Source organism: Sebastes fasciatus, chromosome 5 (genome assembly GCF_043250625.1).
Source record: "Sebastes fasciatus isolate fSebFas1 chromosome 5, fSebFas1.pri, whole genome shotgun sequence".
In the NCBI taxonomy this organism is placed as follows: Eukaryota; Metazoa; Chordata; class Actinopteri; order Perciformes; family Sebastidae; genus Sebastes; species Sebastes fasciatus.
The window spans coordinates 2034099-2057843 of NC_133799.1; the positions used below are offsets into that span (position 1 = coordinate 2034099).

The 23745-nt window shown below is 38.7% G+C and overlaps 1 protein-coding gene across 3 annotated transcripts in view; it reads right to left on the reverse strand.

The window, feature by feature from the left end:
* The window catches only part of rai2 (retinoic acid induced 2), a 113589-nt gene extending 95056 nt beyond the window's left edge, over positions 1-18533 (reverse strand). The window contains exons 1-2 of one of the 3 annotated variants that reach the window (XR_012594078.1): positions 18275-18533; positions 5481-7903 (exon numbers count right to left, since the gene is read on the reverse strand). Coding sequence is in view for 2 of the 3 variants with exons in the window: in XM_074636806.1 (XP_074492907.1) it covers positions 6236-7831 (1596 nt within the window). In the remaining variant the exon portion in view is untranslated. Of the gene's footprint in view, positions 1-2263; positions 7904-16272; positions 16818-18163 lie in introns of those variants that run through there. The other 2 variants (XM_074636806.1, XM_074636805.1) reach the window with 2 other exon arrangements.
* Positions 18534-23745: the final 5212 nt, after the last annotated feature.

Genomic DNA, 23745 nt, shown 5'->3' on the forward strand with positions numbered 1-23745 from the left:
TACTAAATTCTAGGGGGCTTTTTATTTTTTTACAGTCTGGGATATGTCAATGATTAGCAGCAAAATAGATTTGTATGCTTTTTTATTTGTTAAGTAGTGTCAGATTTTTTTTAAACTCCTACTTGTTACCTTAGAGGACAACAATGTCCCCTACTAAAACTGCCATTACAAATATTTAATATTAATATTATTTCACTGAGTTTAGTTTTTTTCACCGACTTCAGTCCTGATCATAACTAACAAATATTAATTCATTTTCAGAATTTTAACGCCTTAAATGCCAGTTTGTTTACATAATGCCAATGTTGTTTTTATGAATATAGATAGATATATAGATAGATAGATAGTAGATAGATGGCTAGATAGATAGGTGGATAGATACTGTATAATAAATGCTAGGGGGATTTTTCAGTCTGGGATATGTAAATGAATAGCAACAACATTGATTTTGATGTTTTTATTGTGCAGTGTCTGATTAAAAAACAACTCTTTACCATAAACTGCTATAAAAATACTATATATATTAATATTATTATTAAAAATCTAAATCTAAAAATCTTTTCACCAAATTCGGTCCTGATCATAACTACCAAATATCAATTACTTTTTTTTAATTTTAACACTTAAAATGCCAGTTTGTTTACATTATAACACTGTTGTTTTTTATGTTATTTTTTTCTCATATTTTTTATATATCACAGCAAACACAACTACCCTGGGAACATGATTGTTTTGGGTACTAACACTCTGGTGTCTGAGGCTTCCAGGTCTTCATGTACGAATCTCCTGCTGAATGAGGTGAGGTGTATCTGGGCTTACCTGCTGCACTGATGTCCATCGCTCCACCAACTGCTCCATTAACAGTTCATCAGTTAAACTTTAAATAAAACTAGTCGGTCCTTCATGTCTCCATCACCTCACAAACATTTCCTCTCTCACCTGTTCTCATCACTCAGCCACGCCCCCTTTCACACGTCCGGCTTTGTGAGGAGGAAGCCCCGCCCCCTTTTAATACACCTTCGCTAAGCCCCTCCCCCCTTGGTTACTGTTGCTAGGGCTGTCAAGCTTTCACAGCCATCATGTCAATGATATCACTGAGAGATATTCTATAATAATGGCAGATTTATGGAATAATCGTTCTGAAATATTAAAGAGAAGTACACAGAAATTATTTAATTACAATATGCATCTGAGAGCTACATTCATAATATAATTTGTCAGCGGAGTATTGTGACTGAAGAGGACATTAAATTAATAAATAAATACGTCATTGAATGTAACAAAATATTATTAAGATAAATGTAGCCATTAATTAATTGATAAAATGTGATATTGATATTTCTGTTTTAATTTTTTTAATTCTCATTTATTTTCTTTCTTTGTCATTCTTTGTATTAATTCCCTTATTTATTTACTTTTCTGTTTAATTTCCCCCTTTATTTATTCATGTATTTATTTTGATTAATTTTTAAATTAATGTATTTATTTTAGCATTTATTTATTTTTGTATTTTTAAATGTATGTATTTTTTTATGTATTTATGCATTTATTTATGCACAATTCTCCCTTTGCATTTCACCCTTATTTATTTCCCCAAACTTATTTATTTCTGTATTCTTTTCTTTATATATTTCTTTTTACATTTATTTTTCAGCTGCAAAATAAATGAATAAATAAATAAATAAATATGCCATTAAAAGCAGCAAAAATAATATTAAAAATAAATGTAGCCATTAATAATTAATAAAATGTGACAAATTAATATTTCTGTAGTAATTTGCTTTTTTATTTATTTATCTCTGTATTAATTCCCTTATAAATTTACTCTTCTCTTTAATTTCAACTTTTATTTATTGATGTATTTATTTTTATGAAATTGATTTTATGATTTTTTTAAATGTATTTATTTATTTTAGCATTTATTAAAAAAATAAGTATGAAAATAAATAAAAAATAAATAAATACATTTATTTATTTAAATACATAAATGGAAAATTAAACAGAAGAATAAATAAATAAGGGAATTAATGCAAAGGCAAATAAATAAAAAAGCAAATTAAAACCGAAATATCAATTTATGTCACAATTTATCAACTAATGACTATTTATTTTTAATATTATTTTTGCTACTTATAATGACATATTGATTTATTTATCAAGTCATTTATTTATTTATTTTTGATTTTGGCAGGTTCTTTTGGCAGATTTGAGATAAAAAAAAAAAAGATAAAACTGTTGTTAATGAAAAGGCAGAGACACAAAGTCAGACCTCAGAGATTTTAGTTCACTTCCATATAAAAAGCACACACACTGTACAGTAAGCAAACATTTAACTGCCAGCACGTTTCAACTGGCGTTTCTTCACCGACATCTCGATCAAAATAACGAAGCAAAACGTGCTTCAGGAGGCCGACAGTCACAAAGGAAGCAGTTATTTAATATATCCAGTCACACACTGCGTCTCCTAACTGACCCTCCAGTAAATATATATATACAGGTTGTATAAATAACAGTTGTACAAAGAATAAATTAAATCCTGTACAACCAATGAGCGCTCTGTTGACATGAGTTAAAGGAACAGCTGCTAAAATACATCAATATAAATAAAGAACAGGTACTTTTCATCCGTCCGTTGTTGTCGCTGTAATTCACAGATTTCAGAGACGCTCTGACCGCAGATCAGTCGGTAGGACACCCTGTAACGTTTTTAAAACTAACCTATGACAAAGTGCACTCAATTAGGATAAATAAACTGACACACAACAGTACTCTCACATTCAGATCCTTATCATGGGACAGAAAGAATACCATGCTCCACAAAACAATAAAAAAAAGACACCAAACCACCTGGAACTAACGCGTCTTCTCACCAATACTGATTCTAATAACACACTTAACACGTATACCAACCGGATTTACTCTCGCCGAAGCCTTTATTCTCCCTCAACTTCACATTGGTGAGATCTATATTAACCCCCTGATACCTGCGGGATCGGACTGACTTTACGTTCTTTCAGAGGCATGTTTTAGGTTTAGAGCTAAAGGTCCAGGTATCATATGAAACTATAAAACCTAATGAATCCATCGGTACCAACCATGTCATGTTAGCTTGTCATGAAGGAGGTTAAATAACGCTCCAAAGTTGGGCTAAATTTTGGCGAGGAAAAACTGGCATTTTCAAAGGTGTCCCTTGACCTCTGACCTCCAGATCAGTGAATGTAAATGGTTTCTATGGGTACCCACGAGTCTCCCCTTTACAGACATGCCCACTTTATGATAATCACATGCAGTATAAATGTGTTATTTTCTCCTATTCCAAAATGGTGTTATTTGAATATTTCTGCATACTGGGGTTCCTAAACAGTCTTAGAATTACATAAATTGGGTCTCACTGTAAAGCTGAGACTCTTGTGGATCCAATGACTTGTGGTGACCTCTAGGATAATCACAGCCTCATGAAACGTTACAGCCACAAATTAGAGACCTAGAGCATTCAGAGGATGGATGCATCAAACTAGAGACCTAGAGCATTCAGAGGATGGATGGATCAAACTAGAGACCTAGAGCATTCAGAGGATGGATGGATCAGACTAGAGACCTAGAGCATTCAGAGGATGGATGGATCAGACTAGAGACCTAGAGCATTCAGAGGATGGATGGATCAAACTAGAGACCTAGAGCATTCAGAGGATGGATGGATCAGACTAGAGACCTAGAGCATTCAGAGGATGGATGGATCAAACTAGAGACCTAGAGCATTCAGAGGATGGATGGATACGACTAGACACCTAGAGCATTCAGAGGATGGATGGATCAAACTAGAGACCTAGAGCATTCAGAGGATGGATGGATCAGACTACAGACCTAGAGCATTCAGAGGATGGATGCATCAAACTAGAGACCTAGAGCATTCAGAGGATGGATGGATCAAACTAGAGACCTAGAGCATTCAGAGGATGGATGGATACGACTAGAGACCTAGAGCATTCAGAGGATGGATGGCTTTCCTAGCTAGATTAACAATAAGGGGGTTTCTGAACAGTTAAGTACTCGCCATCCAATCGCCAAAAAAAATGCCAATTCTTGCAGAAATCTCCAAAATGTCAAAAGTTTTTGATCCCAAATCACAGCATGTCTTTTTCTATGGTGTTCCTCAAGGTCTTGGTGTCTTAATGTGGTATTTTGGAGGGATTATTGATCATTTTGATCAACTCTCCAGTGGTAAAAAATGGTTAAATTTAGCACTAAATCTGCTGCAACAATTTATGAGACATAATAGAGCATGGGGATGGACATCAAATACTTCCATCATATATTTCTAAGCTCTTATTCTGAAAGCTCTTGGAGACAGCAGGGGGCTCTAGTGTTTCTAGTGTTTTCTCAGCTTGAAATCAAGAAGGTCTAATTCAGCAGCCAGCAACAGAAATAGCTCTTTTCCAGAAATACTTTCCTCATATATATATATATATATATATATATATATATATATATATATATATATATATATATATTTGGACAGGCCCGTAGAAAGTTCTGTTTCAATGTGAAGACAATTAAGACGTCCCCTTTTTTCCCTGCCGTCAAACAGAACAAGAACGTATTTAGTCACGACCGGCGTCCGTTGCCAACATTTCATCTTAATGAAATTGTGGCTCCGGCGTTGCCAAGTCACTATTAGTCTGTCATGCTAAAACCCCCCCGACCAATCAGAGGAGAATGAACCGCTCCAGTGAGCCGCTGATGAAGACGATGGGACGATGTTTTAACAGTCTCAGAGTCACGTCCTGCCAGTACTCGCTGCTCCGTTCAGGGCTTCAGTGCACTTAAAGAAAAATTACACATGGAAACAAACCATGATCCCAAAAAGAGAAATGGAACCCATGTGTCTCTGCTGTAATTATAAAGTAAAAAAAAAAAAACGTTCCTCAACGTCTCTGATTTATAAAGACAATCTCCAAAACCACACGGAGAGTCCATTAAAGGGACAGTTCACATGTTTCTCAATGTAGTTGTATGAGCTACTTCTCCACAGTCAGTGCAACGCCACTAATTTCTTTAACTCAACCTGCGTTTTTTAGGTTGTAGCGGCTCAGTTTTAAAGTTAGAGTGAAGATACTAGTATCATATGAAACTATAAAACCTGATGAATCCATCGGTACCAACCATGTCAGACTAGCTTGTAGTGAAGGAGGTTAAATAACGCTCCAAACTTGCACAACATTTTTGGCGAGGAAAAACTGGCATGTCCAATTTCAAAGGGGTCCCTTGACCTCTGACCTCCAGATCAGTGAATGTAAATGGGTTCTATGGGTACCCACGAGTCTCCCCTTTACAGACATGCCCACTTTATGATAATCACATGCAGTTTGGGGCAAGTCATAGTCAAGTCAGCACACTGACACACTGACAGCTGTTGTTGCCTGTTGGGCTGCAGTTTGCCATGTTATGATTTCAGTTTAGTTTTATGCTAAATGCAGTACCTGTGAGGGTTTCTGGACAATATCTGACATTGTTTTGTGACAAATTGTGCGACAGACGGAGGCACACTTTAGCAACAGTATGTGACGAACCGGGCTTTCAACTAACTCCAATGTAAACCCACCCGTGGCGTAATTAAAGGTCCCATATCGCCGAGGGGCGCTGACTAAGCGGCGGTATTTGACGTGTTGGGAGTGAGAATGCGTTGTTTTCTTCTCCCTGACGCTTGGCCATTGTCCTATCAGCTCTTTGGTTGTTTTAAATTTGCACTTTTCTACAGTTTAGTTGATGATATGCTGAGATATAGGACAACTGTACATTTAAAATAAAAAGTTGGGACCTCCAGGTTGTGAACCGGTGGTCTAAAATATGTTTTGTCTCCAAACTGGAGGCGTGCCGACCGTCATCTACCGTAGGTAATAAATACACTGACTCTGGATAAACACCTCATACAACCTCACTGAGAAACATCCAAACTGTCCCTTTAAGCTGCCGTAAACACAAACACGTCTGCTTTAGTGTAATGCCGTTGAGTAGTGCATCACAGAAAGTCAGAGAACTCCCCTGGAGAGCGTTTGTGTCTCACCGTCAGACATTCATGAGCCTCAGGTTCTGCAACATTTGGAGCCAAACTCTGATTGGACATGTAAGTGTATGAGTTTGATTACAGAACATGTGTTTTATGTTACGCGCTCCGGAGGGATCACAAAGAGCAATTAATCCCCCCCCCCCGCCCGGCGCCCTCCGCTGAGCATGTTCACTTCCTGGGGAGCAGCGCTGCGAGTCTCTGCTTCTTCATGGGAAGGAAGTGGATCTCCTGCGAGCTGACCTTCTTCAGCTTGATCGCTCTGCTCTTCGGGACCTTTTTATGCGGGTTGTTGGGGTCGTGCTGCTCGCCGCGGGACGCCGACGGCACTCCGTAGAGCTGCTGCAGAGACGCCGCCTGGCTGCCGTCCCGCTTGATGGAAAAGTTCTTGGTGGAGACTCCCGAGAGGCCTTTAATCTTTCCGCAGAGGATGGCGGGGATGGCGTCCTTCACCGAGACGATGACCTTGGCCGTCTGCGAGGTGCTGACGATCTCCAGGTTTCCGGCTCCGCTCAGAGTCGCCTGCTGGCTCAGAGAGCTGGACCCGCCGGCGCTGCTGTCCACCACCCACTTGTGCTGCCGGCTGAACTCCAGCGACGCCAGACTGCCCAGCAGTTTGGAGTCTAAACTCTGAGTGCATCCGACGCCCAGAGACAAAGACGCGGCGCCGGTATCTAAAGCTACGTCTCGGTCCGACGGACACTTTTTCCTCACGGCAGGCACCGACAGGTCGAGCACGCTGTCCTGCTGAGGACTCGGGTATTCCTGTTTTAGTTCAACAGGACACGCTCTGACAGAAAGGTCCAGAGCCTGTCCGTCATCGACAGGAAGCGAGGACGAAGGGGACGCATTTTGCGGCGGCATGCATCTGCGTGAAGACAACGAAGGAGAGGTAGTATCTTTAGAGGAAGTCTGAGTGCTTTTACTCACAGTGCAAACTGGTTTTGGCATGTTCCCCTTCGAGTCCTCGGTCTGAGGGACGGGAATTGGGACGGGAAGGGGGACGGGCAGAGGCACTGGCAGCGGGATGATGACCGGGTAGGGGACTAGAAGCGTTGCGGGAGGGACTAGCGGCGCCAGAGGGGAGGCGTAGGGAGGCGTGAGGGGAGGAAGTGGGAAGAAGGGAGAGCCTGGCGACTGACAGGTCGACGAACCCGCCTGGGACGGGAAGAGATCCTGCAAGATGGCCGCAAACGCCGGATTCTGCAGGAGAGAGAGCAGGTTGGCGTCCTGCGTCTGTCCGGCTGACTTCTGGTCAGCTGGCGGTAAACCAAACGTCAGAGGATTCGTACACAGCACGTTGTTCTGGAGCTGAGCGGTCTGAGGGATCATAGAGGGGTTCATGTGCTGGAGCACCTGCTGGTCCAAGACCAGGGGGAGCGAGACCGGGCTCTGGCTCGTTATCAAGTACGGCGCCGCCCCCATTTGGCTGAGCTGAGACCCGGCTGCTCCGGCCATCTGGAGGTGGATGGGCAGCATCAGCGGGCTGTCTCCCAGGCACATCGGGTGCAGCACTGTCGTGGCGACTTTAAGCGCGACGCCTCCTGGAGGTTCAGAGGCGGGACTCACGACCAGCGGTGCAGGAGGCTCCGCCGGGTTAGAGAGACCCCCTTTAGGTCCTAGTCCTGTCGCGCCGCTGCCGCAGGAATCAGCAGGATTCACTCCGTCCTCCACTTTCCTCTGGGTTCCTCCTCCTCCTCCTCCCACGTCGGCGCTGCACACATCAGTCTGGGACGGAGTCCCGGTCACGTTGTCGCTGCTCTCCATAGTTCAGTCTGAGGAGTCAAATCTTCATCCAGTGCTAGTGACGAGTCTCATCCATTACTCCTCTCAGCAGCCCTGAAACACAGGAAACACAATGTTTAAAGACCCGCCTCCAGGCAGTTTTACTTCCTGTTTTTTGGTTAATGTTCTTTCTCAAAACAGAGAATGGGGGTCATGGTTACTAGTCAGACATAATTCGTTACCATGGCAACCAGACTGCATCGTTTGTTATGGCGACGGAACAGATATGACGTCACGTTACTCAGACTACAACAATAACTTCCTTCTACCGCCACATAGACTCAGATGAAGCAAATATATTGATTCTGGCATTAAAACATCTATTTGAAAATTGTAAAAAATAAAACGCATACTGTAGGTGAATCTATTTTTTTTTTCCCACCCCTGCTAGTAGCTCACCGTCACTGAAGGAAAATCTCTCCCACTGTGGCTTACTGTACATCTCAGCCCACAAATAACCATCATAAATCATCATGAATCATCACAGAGGCTCCCAGGAGGAGCAGAGACGTTGTGAATTATATAACACAGGAAATTGAGATTGGGACGACTGAGGCGGTCGGTTGGTCCCAACTACAACTACAGCTGGTAATAATCACAAATTAAAAGGTAATCAACAGAGACTGGTCCAACATCAAGGTAATGAGTGTATATATCTATATAAAGCTATGTTGTGCTATTTTATTTGTATTTTTTTTAATCCTGTTTCATTATTACTTATCACTAAATCAAGTCCTTATCTTGTTATATATTTTTTCTTTTTCTTGAGGCAATATCGGTAGAAATCATCAACGATATAAAATTGAATCACCTAAAAACTAAGAGAAAACACTATTCACTAAAATCAAACTAGAACTGAAAGGATTAGTCAATTAATCATTCAGTCGGGAAAAAAATGCATAGGCGACTACAGCTGCAACAATTAATCCAACTTTTAAATTAATCGCCAATTATTTTGATAATCAATTATTCAGTTTGAGTCTTTTTTAAAGAAAAAAAAGAGTCTAAATTCTCTGATTCCAGCTTCTTAAATGTGAATATTTTCTGGTTTCTTTCCTCCTCTGTGACAGCAAACTGAATATCTTGGAGACATTTGAGGACGTCATCTTGGGCTTTGGGAAACACTAATTCACATTTTATAGACCAAAAAACTAATCGTTTAATGGAGAAAATAATCAACAGCATAATTGACAATGAAAATAATCTTTACTTGCAGCCCTTTTGGCGACTGCTTTGATGTTTAATTAATTATTAAATCAATTTTGAATTAAAAATGCCCCAAACTTTCTGTTTCAAGGCTTCTCAAATGTGACGTTTGGCTACTTTTCTTTGTTAAAATTAATTATCTTGGACAAAAAAGTTTTGGACAAAACAAGACATTTAAAGACGTCTCCTTGGGCTCTCGGAAAATAAACATTCAGAACTATTTTCTGCCAATTTTCAGACTAAAGGATGAATCCATTTAGCGAGAACATAATCTACATAATCATAATCATAATCTATTTGCAGCCCTGAATCAAACCAACAAAAGATAAAAATAAAAACTTATCCAATTGTTTCTTGTCTTATAAAAACAGATCATCTGCTTATTGATTAACTTTCCTTCAGTAGAATAGTCATGTCTATCTAAACTGAAGGATAAATTCTTAAACAAAATAAGTGTCTTTTTGTAGAGCTATTTCTGATGAATACAAGTAATGAATCTATTTTTAACCAGCAACCAAGCTAGACCGTTATGCACCGCAACAACATTCGTTCTGTATCCACAACGGAGAACTATATACCCGCTGCTCTGTTTTGTATTTTTCTTTTCCATCGTTGCATTCGACCACACTGATGGGCAGTAGTTAAGATTGTACAATATTAAAAAGCTTGAATTGCCTTTTTAGTTGACTTTTGTACAACTTTTAATAACAGAAATACCATTTCCCATCTTAACAACTATCTAATTTATGTGTTTTGTCCATGATAATTTACTATCCAAGACAATTCCAAGTAGGGATGCTTATTTTGAAACATTTTCTTAACCGATAACCGACCCTCGTTAACCGATTATTAACCGTTAACCGACAAGATTAGTGCGTCGCATGCAGCGGTGTACCAGCTGCAGTCTGAGTCTCCAGTTCACCGTCCGGGAGCGTTAACTTAGCAGCTACGATGCTGCGTGTAGTGTCGCACATTTAGTTTAGTTCAGCAGGTTGTCAGCTGTGTGTCTGCCCGGTGTAACGACACTCTGTCTGTCCAGATTAACGATAGCGACTGTCCGACTAACAGTGTGTGTGTTTGTGCTGTGTTAGCAGCTGCTAGCGTTTCCGGTGGCTCCGTAGTCACACACATACGGTCTCTCAGCGCGGCGTAACTTCAGCAAGTTACCGACAGACCCTGTGTGTGTTGTCGGTGGTGTTCTAGCTTTGAACGTAGGTGTAGCAGACAGTGTGTGTACAGTTTATCTGTCGGTGAATAAATGCTTCGAGGCTACAACTCCTACGCTCAAGCGAGGTATAGACGGGAGCCGACTTCCTGTCTCTGTAACGCCGGCTCAGACTCTCTTAAGGTGGACCAGCTTTTCTCCTTTAAGTGACGAGTTTTCTCAGCTTTTTAATTAATTATTAACATTTCTTTTAACCGTATTAACCGATAGCATTTATCGGTTAAAATACTTAAAGGGACTGTTTTGTAACTTTTTAAGCGTATAAATGTACCGGGTCGGGACACATGCACGCTCGCATATGCGCGCTCGCATGTGGCTGGAGTCACTGCTCCTCTGCCTGCTCGCCTTCACTCAGACGCACTGCGAGCGTTCTCGCGTACTCGCTCCACCTCTAGACGTGAACGCGCGCTCACTCCACACTGCAGAAGAGTTAGTGTAGCTCTGAGAATATCTAGTGGATGTACAGTGGATGTTTGTGCAGAAATAACTGCTGCAGCTCCTCCAGACCAACAGAGGTTTCCTGTGTCTTCTGAAGTGACGGGGCTCCGCAGAGAGAAACCTTGTTGTCTCGTTACCGACCGGGTGCCGGTGTCTTCCTGCTCTCTCCGGCTGCGGGCGGAGGCGACAACGTTACTCGCTGCGGAGCCCCGCTGCCTCAGCCTGCGCTGAAGCAGGAAAAGCCAACACTAGGATCAGCATTGATTCATGGAGAGACCTTGGTCTGGTCAGCTAACATTACTGCCAAGCAGCTGAAATATAGAGTGATATTGTGCTTTTAGCTGACGTGTGTCGCCTCACTGTTTTGAGCGATGCTCGCTCATGTCTATGTAGAGCGAGCACAAGTGCGAGCAACAGGACGCTGACTTTAGTTGACTTAACGGCCACAGGTGAAGCTGTTAACAAGCATTTCTGAAAGGTACAAACAGTCCCTTTAATGTCTGTTAACGGTTAAACAGTTAATTATTAACATCCCTAATTCCAAGGAGTTTGGTCTCCTGGACTTGGTCAATAGACAAATTCTTTCTACTAAGAGCGTGTTTTGAACCAAATACAATGCTAAGTGTCTGAGAAACATTCAGGACCAGTTTATTTTTCTTTCCCGTTCATACAGGACCCTCTGAGCTACAATATCTACATAGAAAACAACCTTTTACTGGAGTAAAGTATCCAGTTAATAATTGATCCATCACCCCAGGACAGCAGCATCCTCGGTAGTTCTCATGCTTCTTCCTCAGCCTTACTGTGTGTTCACTACATGACACTTCCACACAACACATGTCCCTCCTGCTCTGGCTGTCAGCCCCTCATCCATCTGTAGTGATCAGACATCCCTCAGGTGGCCCGGAGACACAATGCATCCGATGTCAGCGAGGTCAATTATTCATAGTGAGGGGGAGCGGCGGGGACAATATGTTCACCTCTCTTTAATGCAGCAACAACAACAACGTATCCCAGACCTTTTAAATTAAAATCTCTTATTAAATGCACACATGCACTTCCAATCTTCTAGCCAAAGCGTGACACTTTTTTCTTTCTCTTCATGTGGTGTCGGGTTGCTCCGTCCCCCCGCCCCCCCAGGCTGCTGTTATATTGTTCTGTAGCATAGATGAGACTTTGTAACTCGGCTCTGATGGATTACACGGAGGATTCTAACGGCCAGACGGTCGGCAGATAACTCCGTCGCTGTTTCACACATGGGAAAGGTCTGGGAAGTGTGTGTGTGTGTGTGTGTGCACTACGGGAATACAAACACACACTTAAACAACACACACTAAAGAGCCCAATAAAACAAGCTTTGTGCTTTTATAGCTTCAGGCTTCTGTGTTTGGTCCCGACGCAGTCTGGAGCTGGTGGGCATTTAATGAATATATATAAAGGGATAGTTGTAATCAGTGGGGTTACATGAGGTACTTCTCCATACAGTCAGTGTATTACTACAGTAGGGCTCGCACGATACACCGACCTACCGATACGATTCCATATGTATTGCGATTTTTAAGATGTATTTTGTATATACAGTTCCCTTTGTTAACACCTTATTTTGAAAAGCGGACGTAGTCCCACGTGTCTACTTCCTCTAACTTCTCCATAAACGTCAGTATCTGGGTGCTCTACAATTGTAGCGTCGGCCCATTTGACCACGGACACGAGAGCGACGACCGTGATACGATAACGTTTCCTGCTAACTTTTTCGGACTTTTTTTTTTACATTTTTCCGCCTTTTTTTCGGATATATTTCAGACATTTTTCAGATTTTTATGCAGACATATGCCAGCCTTTTTTCGGACATATTTCTGAATTTTCTGGACATTTTTTGGACCATATTTCGGACATACTTTGGCATTTTTTTCGGCCTTTTTTCTAATTTATTTTGGCCTTTTTTTTAGAAGTTAACATGTAGCTTTAGCCATGATGTCGAGCTCTGCTTTTCCTGTCAATGTTTGAAAACCAAAGTGTTTCCATCCTTTACTGGATGTGTAGTGTTTACCACGCTGGATTTAACATGTGAGGGTGCAGGTCGTATCCACGCTGACCCTCCAACGTTTTATACTCTCTGAGGTTTGTTTTGGTTGACGGATACGGAACGGATATGACGTCACGTTACTCAGACTACCACAATAAACTGTGCATACATGAGCAAAACTCTTCCGGTAGATTTTCCTCTCAATATTCTTCTTTTTTATTTCTCTTTCTTCAAGAACAAATATGGTAAATTGGATCTAATGTTCTAAAGTTATTCTATTTAAAAAAAAAATATAAATACATTTAAAAATTAATAAAAAATAAAAAGGGAAAATTAAACAGAAGAGTAAATATAATGTAAATAATGAATACAAAGATAAATAAATAAAGATGCAAATTAAAACAGAAACATCAATTTATGTCAAATTTTATTTTTAATATTATTTCTGCTACATTTAAAAATAAATATAAAATAAATAAAAATAAATGCAAAAATAAATAAATTAAATGTACATGCAAAAATAAATAAATAAATAAAAAACATATGAAAAAGAAATTAAAAAAATTAATAAAACATAAAAAGGGAAAATCAAACAGAAAAGTAAATAAAAAAAAAATAATTAACACGAATATAAATAGGGCAAAACTCTTCCAGTAGATTTTCCTCTCAATATCCTTCTTTTTTATTCCTCTTTCTTCAAGACCAAATATGGTTAATTGGATCTAATGTTCTAAATTAGGAACCTTAACAGGAAGTTATTCTATTTTTCCACTGTTTTGCTGCGATGGGTCTAAATGCTTTCCAGGAAGTTTGAGACAAGACATTTCCTGTTTGATGAGACGGTCATGAGGTCCGTGACACGATGAAGCCTGAAAGAAGTCTTTCTTATTTTAAAGCTCCCTGACTGACAGACTCTGATGGTTTGGTCCGATTGTGCACAGATAATAAACTGAAGTTAACTTAGCGGTCAGGGTGAAATAACTTCTCCTGTTCTATGAGAAGAAATAAAAAGATTGAGATCAGGTGGTGTTAATCAGCAGCAGGGTGACATGCTGTTGGTCTCACCGCTCCGCCCTCCGCTCACTGGAATCATGTGAGAACACAGAAGGAAGTTTAACCAGCGACGTCTAGACTGAGCCAAAGTACACAGAGACCACGGTCATCTTTGTTTTATTTCCCGTAACATTATCTGACTGGATGACTTTGCTTTGTCTCTGTGTTATCACAGACAGGGAAGGTCAAAGAAAGACGTCACGTACGAATCAATAAACTACTCTTTGATTCCACCAGTCAGCTCAATCTACGTCTTCAGTCGTCCATCTTTACCGAATCAGTTAAAGTGGACTTAAATAACCCAACCCTGTGGTCACAGATGAACTCAAACTAAATCTAAAGGCTAATTCATATTTTCCGCATCCGCATGTCTGTGCGCCGACTGCACACGCTCCAGTTTTGTTCCACACTGGAGAACGGAGTGCAGCTAGCTGGCTGGCATATCTAGCCGGCTAGTTTATCGATGCATTCTCACCCCATGACACATTTCGAGTGTCAGTCCTCTCATTTGCATAATGAGGCAGAAATGCATTAAAGAAATGTATAAAGAAAATAATACAGAAATAAACAAGGGATAAAATGCAAAGGGAAAATCATGCATAAATAAATAAATAGATAAATAACTAAATAAATAACTAAATTTGAAAATAATATAAAATAAATAATAAAACAAATGCAAAAATAAATAATATATATACAAAAATAAATAGAAAATAAATGCAAAAATAAATAAAATATATATATGTAAAAATAAAAGAATAAATAAAAAATGAATGCAAAAATAAAAAACACATAAAATATATATGTAAAAATAAAGGAATAAATAAAAAATAACTAAATATATATGCAAAAATAAATGAATAAATAAAAAATAGATACAAAAATAAATAAATAAATTTAAAAATTAATAAAAATAAATACATAAAGAAATTAATAGGAAAATTAAACAGAAGAGTAAATAAATAAGGGAATTAACATAAAGATAAATAAATAAATAAATAAATTTAAAACAGATATATCAATTTATGTAAAATGTTATCAATTAATTAATTGTTACGTTTATTTCTAATATTATTTTTGCTACATTTAATGACATTTATTTTTTTATCAAGTCATTTATTTATTTATACATTTATTTTTTACTTTGAAGCAGGAAGGGGGTTCTTATTGCACACTTTGAAGTTATTGTTGTCGCATACATGTGAAACACCAAACCAACACGGACCCTCAATTGTAGTTTGAATGGAACCGCGTGCACGACCAGTACAAACGTGGAAAATATGTCCGAAGTTAACGCCTCTTAAACAGCCCGATCAGACCGGTGTAAAGCTGTACTCAGGCATTAATTCAGAATAAAGAGTCTGAGATATGTCAGGACATGAAACACAACCTTGTTTCCATAAATATCTCCCTAAATCCAGCTTGTTAACAGAGTTCATCATTTCCACATGACGATAGAGTTTTCATTAAATATGAGCTAATGTAGGAAACATGCAACACGAACAGAGACTGATACGAGCAGCAACACGTCGTCTGTTGGAGGTTTGTGTTCAGCAGCCAGTAACAGCTAAGTGAGTAAAGAAGAGACGGAACAGAGAGCCAGATGAAACCCCTCCCCTGTCCCCGTTACTCTAATGATTTCCACATTTCCTCTTTTTTCCTCCTCGCCTCATTGATGGAATGTCCTACTCCACTACAGTAAGTCAATAGCAGCCAGAAAACAACATTAAACTGCTCTGCAGAGCTCCTCTCTGTGTGTCCTCGTCCTACGTCCTCTGGGTTTGATTTCAGACCATGACGGAGCGAAGCAGCGGGGAGGGATGGAGATGGAGATGGAGATGGAGATGGGGATGGGGATGGAGATGGATGGAGCACGGCTGATGATCTAGAGGTCATCGCCCTCAACACCCCTCCGCTCCAATAGCCAATTACATCTCATTAGAGAGACACATGGAGCCTCATGATGAGCTTCACATCCTCTCACTGATGAAGGCTGCTGCTCCCACATCATCAGAGCAGATCTCCTTTAATTCAGCTGGTCGTCCTCCTGCTAATCTCCTCAAGCTCTGCAGGGTACTATATCAGCCTTATGCACAATCTGCATTTATATTTGTTCATATATTTATCTTTTTAATCACCTGATATTTGCAATACTTCCATTAGTACAAACTGTATTATAGTGATAGTTCTGATGGCTGCACCATCACGTCACCGCTGTGCTTTTATTATAACTAGAGGTGATGAAGGCCGACTGTCACGTCGCCTCACGTCTCCTTTCTCTTGGCCAAAAAGTTGCACTCGAACACAATTCGCAAAGAAGACAGCCGACGGCCAGTTAGCACGTACGTTCTGCTCCTACGTGAGAGGAAATAACTCTCCACACCAGCAGGTGGCGGTAGTCTGTATTCATCATTCAAAACGGGAAACAGGAAGACCGAGGACGGTGGATATACAAGCCGTTGTTATGATACGTACATGAAACAAAGCGGCGTTGTCGCTGTGAAAATATCCGTGTGTGTTTTTCCTCTCGACTTTAGTCGTAGGTTTTCTTTCCTCACTTCTGTTTCTCTTCTCGTGCACTGATTGGTTTAAGCTGAACAGCCAATCAGAGTGATTTCTCTCACCGACGACGAGCTCCGCCGCCGATTCAACATGCTGAATCAGCCGAAAACCGTCAGACATGGGCAGACTAGAGCCGACGATCCGGGACACTCCGCAAAAACTACACTGACAGACGAGCTTCGCCGCCCATTCAACAAAATCTGGCTTCTATTCAACGGCTGTGAAGAAAGCAGGGAGGCTGTCATCATGTTTGCTGTCAAACTGAGCACACGTGTGTCAAGTGCAGGTTAACATTTCACCGTCTTTGCTGCGCTATACTCCCAACGGAGAAGTTACAAGCTCTGCAGATTTAGGAGGAATATGATGGAAATTACCAGAAAGAAAAGGAAGAACAGCTACAGCAAAGACTGTGGAACTACTTAGAAGTATTTCTAAGCTGGTGGAAGGAGATTCTCAGAGCTTTTTTGTGGGAGGGAATACGACATGGAATGACACAGTTCATGTGAGGTTCAAAAAGAGACGTACTGATCTATGGATGCATTAAAGGTCCCATATTGTAAAAAGAGACAATTTTCATGGTTTTTATATATTATAAAGGAGGTTTAAGTTCTATATAAATACTGTGAAAGTATCGAATCCACGAAGAAATACGTCAGGATTTCTATCCATTTGTGATGTCACAAATCTACAAATATATAAAGCATTACAAAGTTAAAAAACGGTGTAATGGTCTAAATATTGTATGTTTGTGACATCACAAATGGACAGAAATCTTAACGGCTTGTTTCAAACGCACAATATCTGAATACGGGCTGTGTGTATTTCTCCGTATATTGAGCGTTTTTGATAGTTTTAACAGTATTTATATAGCACTTAAATCTGCTTTTTAATATAAAAAGACATGAAAATCTCACTTTTTTACAAAATGGGACCTTTAAAGTTAGATAGACATTATAATATCAACATTGTAGACGACCTCTCAGCCTTGGTAACGTGTCCAACATTGTCCCACACAAACATACTCTTTGTCCAACATTTGGTTTGTTGGGATCTGGTCACTCATTAGAGACCTTAGAAATGAAAATGTTTTCCTGCTCCATTATAATGTAAATAAGTCCATTATTAAGTGACAGATGAGGCTGTTCCTGCAGAAGATTAGAGAGATTCATACCAGAGATAAAATCCAGTTAATGCACATGTGATGGGACATTAATATCAGCACAGACAGCCTGCTGTACCAGGCCTGAGACACTCTGCTGGGTCATCTGAGGATGAATCTCATCTCATCACTATAGACATTGTTCTGTGTTTCCATCCTCCCTATATATTAATATTATGATGATGATGATGATTATGATTATTATTATTATTATTATTATTATTATTATGATGATTATTAATATTATGATGATGATCCAGTCTCTGCTGGTTCTGCTGGTTCTGGTCTCCATGATGAAGAGCAGCAGGAGGCTGACGGTGACGGTGTGTTTGTGCGCGCGTCTCCACATCACACGGTGATAACGTGCAGGGTGAGAGCGCGTGACGCTCCGCTGCCATTAACCGGGCTGATAACCGAGAGACAGACAGGCAGACAGACAGACAGACAGGCAGACAGACAGACAGACCGGGTCCTCGTGCATCAGATTAATATGTAACCGTCCCGTTAAACCGGAGGATGTTTAACGTTTAACGGCAGTGCATTATAATCTATCTGCGTAAAATCACCGAATAAAGACATAAAGACGCGTTATAACGTTAAACCGGAGATAGAGCTGCTAGCTGCAGAAACCTCCCGGTTACTCACCGTGATAACGTTAAACCGGTTCAATGTTTCAGCAGGAGAGTCTCGGTTCATCTGCTGTCCTTTAATGCTTCATTCTAATCCAGTTGATCAGTAACAGACTCGTTTACTCACCTACCGACCACCGAGCAGAGCACCGAGCACCGTCAGCAGCTCTCCGGTACAGCGGCTCCTCTCCGGTAGAACCCAGTCAGAGCCGTTAAAACGGTAAATTAATAGAATAAAACGCTTCTATTTATCTCCTCAGTGAGAGACCATCAGAGAGAGAACCACTACAGACTGAGGCTGCGCGCGCAGCTCCGTCAGAGAGTCATCCCTCCTCTTCATCCTCTTCCTCCTCTTCCTCTTCTTCCTCCTCCTCCTCCTCTCCCTCCTCCTCCTCCTCCTCTTCCTCCTCCTCTTCTTCCCTCCTCATCCTACTCTTCATCTCTCCTCCTCCTCCTCCTCCTCCTATTCCTCCTCTTCCTCTTCTACCTCCTCCTCCTCCTCCCTCCTCTTCTCCTCCTCCCTTTCCTCCTCCTCCTCCTCCTTCCTCTTCTTCCTCCCTCCTCTTCTCCTCCTCCTCTTCCTCCTCCCTCCTCCTCGTCTTCATCCCTCCTCCTCCTCCTCCTCCCTCCTCTTCTCCTCCTCCCTTTCCTCCTCCTCCTCCTCCTTCCTCTTCTTCCTCCCTCCTCTTCTCCTCCTCCTCTTCCTCCTCCCTCCTCCTCGTCTTCATCCCTCCTCCTCCTCCTCCTCCCTCCTCTTCTCCTCTTCCTCTTCCTCCTCCCTCCTCCTCCTCCTCCTCATCTTCCTCCTCCCTCCTCTTCTTCTTCCTCCTCCTCCTCTTCTTCTTCTCCTCCCTCCTCCACCTCCTCCTCTTCTTCCTCCCTTCCTCCTTCTCCTCCTCCCTCCTCTTCTTCCTCCTCCTCTTCTTCCTCTTCCTCCTCCCTCTTCTTCTTCTTCTTCCTCCTCCTTTTTATTTATTTATTTTATTGTAATTTATTTAGCTTTATTGTTGTTATATGAATAAAGTGTATTATTATTACTATTATGAGTATTATTATTATTATTAACAATGAAAATAATAATAATAATAATAATAATAATAATAATAATAAATAGTAATAGTATTAGTAAAAAAAAAATCATCCATACTTATTTTTTCATTATTTTGCTTTTAATCCTGCTCCTTTGTTTAGCCAATAATACTCACTGTACTAACAGAAGGCTAATTATTTTGCAAGTTACCATGACGACTGTGTTTGAATATATAAATATATGTTTATTTTTTATTTAATTTTATTGCAATTTATTTATCTATATTGTTGTGAAGCACTTTGTAATTGTTAAGAAAAGTGCTATATAAATAAAGTTTATTATTATTATTATTATATATTTGCCTTGTTTGTACCTACTGTTTTTTGCCAAATATTATGTCTATATCCCATTATATTTTCTTATTTATTATTATCATTTGATTATAGTACATTTATTTGATTATTTTACACCAATAATAAAAAATAAATAAAACACCAATTAAAATAGTTTCAGGAAAAAATTATCCACACATTAATTTATTATTATTATTATTTTAACACATTTATTTTATTATTTTAACTATTACATTTATTTTAATTATTTTTTTTATTTTGGGAAACTACTGTTTACAACGGGAAAACACAGATAAAAAGAGTTTTGAAAGAAAAAGATCCATGTAGTTGTTGCTAAAGAATGTGTGTTCTTGTCACATCAGTCTAAAATAAGACAGTAGAGATGACGCTTTATCTTACAGGTCTACATGTTCCAAAGAATTTGGTAGTTATAATAATTTGGGGACATGAATACAGTATTTAATCGGTATACTTCTGAGTAATTAAATCCATCTAGTGTAAACTGGGCCGTGGTTCCCAACCTGAGGGTCTAAAGTCCGAAGAGGTTGTGAGATTATTAACAGGAGAGGAAAGCAGGAAATTAAACATAATCTCTATTTACAGACTCTCCTTAAATCTTCCATTCTTTCTTGTGAATTGCAGGATCATTTGGGTCACTGAGAATAAAGTAATATTGTAATGAAAAGAAGGTTGTATTAATGCACAGAGATACAATAACTCTTAGATATAATTTAGGAGCGCTACATGAACAGTATTTTATTCTTTCATATTAAGCAGATCTACTCTGGGAAGTATCGCCCTGGTGAGCGTCTGATGACAGAAGCCGAGCAGAGTGGAGTTTTGGCAGCTGTGGATGAAAGTGTGGTAGTGACAGGCCCGGCTGAGCAGTATCCCCTGGGTCTGCGTATCAGTCCCAGCCAGCCGGGGGCTCTGCCGCGGGGCCCCGGGGCCCCTCATTGTTCCACGGGGAGGCTGTTTAATGCACCATAATGAGCCTCCCAGTATACCCTGGTGGCCTGGTGCAGGACTTTGGTGTGGTTACCTCCTCGGTGTTCCTCCCCCCACACCGGCTACACTCAGGATTACTCACACTGTGGAAGCTCAGACCAGGACCAGGACCATGTGTTGTACTTCCTAACCAGAGCTGGAACCATGAACACAGGTTTACACCTAAAGTCTGGACAGATATCCCTTCAGGTGATCTCATAGATAATATATTAATATACTAATTCATCATGTGGATCAGCTCCCAACTGTTAAAATGAGTCACTACGACAAAATCAGAGGCTGAGTGATCCTAAATGTCCCCCGCTAGTCTCTTCGTATGGACTGGACACAGCAGGCACATACAATAGTAATTAGTGCTCATAAAAGAGTAAAAGACTCTCCAACGGCCCCCCTGATGACACACAGCCCCCTCATTTACATAATGAGGCAGCATAAAGAAACGTAAAAAGAAAGGAATACAGAAATAAATAAGTTTGGGGAAATAAATAAGTGGTAAAATGCAAAGGGAAAATCGTGCATAAATAAATAAATATATAAATAAATAAATAAATACATTTAAAAATAAATAGAAAATAAATTAAAAACAAATGCAAAATAAATAAAAAATAAATGCAAAACTAACTTAATAAATAAATAAAAAAATACAAATAAAAACATGAATAAATAAAAAGGAAAATTAAACAGAATAGTAAATAAATAAGGGAATAATGCAAAGATAAATAAATAAAGAAGCAAATTGAAACAGAAATAATTAAAAAAAATAATAAGAAATAAAACAATAAGAAATAATATGTCTCAAAAGATCACAAAAGGTAAAAAAAAAAGTATATATAAATATAATATATATATGTATATAAAATTAATAAATATATATATATATAAATAAAGTTTATTATTATTATTAATATTATTACTATTATTATTATTATTATTATTATCTTTTTTATTTGATCTTTTTTATCATTATATATAAAACTGCATTTTACAACGGGGGAAAACACCAATAAATATTTTTTTCTTTAAAAAAAAAAAGAAGCAAATCAAAACAGAAATATCAATATATGTCACATTTTAAAAAAAAACTAATAATAAATAAAATAATAAAAAATACATAATATTAAACAACAACGGTATGTCTCAAAAGGTTAAAATAAATACACAAATGATCAATTTATTAATGGCTACATTTATTTTAATATTACTTTGCTACATTTTATTACATATTTATTTATCGAGTCATTTATTTATTTTCTATTTTGTCAGGTTCCGTCCTCCATATCCCTTCAGTAAAAAATAAAAATCACACCTCCCTCCCTCCCTCTCTTTTCTGACTTCCTCCCATCTGATCATTGTCATACAGTCCCTAACATCTGCAGCTGAGAAGCTGTGTGTTCTTCTGAAGGCCTTTAGTTCATGTTCATCACATTCAGACGATGATAAAAGTCATGTTTGCTTTGAAGGCCGGTACAACATCTACTGAGCTGTTGTCTTTAGAGCCAGAGGACAAACAGTGACTCAAAGCTGAACAACACAAAGACAAACAGTGAGAGAAAGACGTCCTCCATCAAAGCTGGTCGGACTGTTCCTGCTGGTTACAGTCGCTGCTTTATTCTCAGTCTGGGAACATTACTATTATCATACATCCCAGATCTTTCTATTGAGAACACCACTACTTCTCATCATGCCAAGTCATCCGGTCTCCAGGGTTAACGGAGGTCAAGGTTGACGGTCACGGTGAACCCTGATGGTTACCCGCCGCCAGACAGTCCACAGCTTTGTTTACCTTCTTTTTCTCCTTCACTTACAGTCTGAACTCAGCTGACGTGCACCGACGGAGAACAAGGTTGTTTTTGTCTGTTTGACATTATCCAGACTAACAAAGAGAACTCACTCTGACTGGAGCTGTAAAAGTGACACAACACATGCAGAGAACGACGTGTTAGTAACTACAACAGTCTGTTATGAACCGAAGAGAGGAACCAGCTCAGACGTGTTAAATAAGATCTCAGCTGTTTTATTTCTCTGGTCAGGACACAAAGAGGTTCAATCTAAATTTACACCCAATTTGCATTAAATTACCCAGCATCCTCCTGTGGATTCAGCTGAGGAACTCCCTCTAGTGTTCATCTCAAATGAATGGCCACAAGGTGTTTATTTCACAGCCTGGTTAAAAAAATACTATGTCCCTCTCCAGCTCTCTTACCTTAATACCAACCAGTATTATTGTCATTACTATTTTACTCTCACTCAACGTTACACTTAACTTCATTTTTTTTCTTTTTTTTTTCTTTTTAAAGCTAAATCAATTATTTAATTTAATACATTTTTTTCTCTCTTTTTTATTATTTTCTTTTTTATTTATTTACTTTTTTATTATTTTACATAATAATAATGATAATAATAATTATAATATTTTTTCTCTTTTCTGTGACCAAGACCAACATGGGATGGGTGGGGTTCCTTTTTCTTTGTTTTTATTTCATGTCACAGACACTAAATTATGTTCTGAATTTGATATGATGACCTTTGCCAAATCTGCAAAAAAATAAATAAATAAATACATTAAAAAAAAAGAATAGAAAATAAATAAAAAATAATAAAAAATAAATACATGCAAAACTAAATAAGTTAATTTAAAAATAATAATAAATATAAAAACATTAATAAATAAAAGGGAAAATTATAAAATATTTATTCCCTTATTTATTAGTAAATAAATAAGTTTATTAGTAAATAAATAAGGGAATTAATATAAAGATAAATAAATAAAGAAGCAAATTAAAACAGAAATATCAATTAATGTCACATTTAAAAAAATAATAAATAATATAAATAGATAAAAAATACATTAACAACAACAGTATGTCTCAAAAGATCACAAAAGGTAAAAATAAGTAAACAAAGTTAAAGTAAAAAAATCATCCATACTTATTTTTTATTATATATCTATATATATCATTTTATTACAATTTATTTATCTATATTGTTGCTATATGAATACAAATTATTATTATTACTATTATTTTTTAATTATTAAATTAGACAATAAATATTATTAGTTATAGTGCTTTTTGGGGTTTTAATTTAGCACATATTTTTTAATACACTTGATTTAAAGTATTTTTCTCTCTCTACCATCCTGTGAAACCAAATCCTTCCATTAGTCTTGTTTTGTTGTGAGAAATGGCGTCATCTTGTGGAGACAAA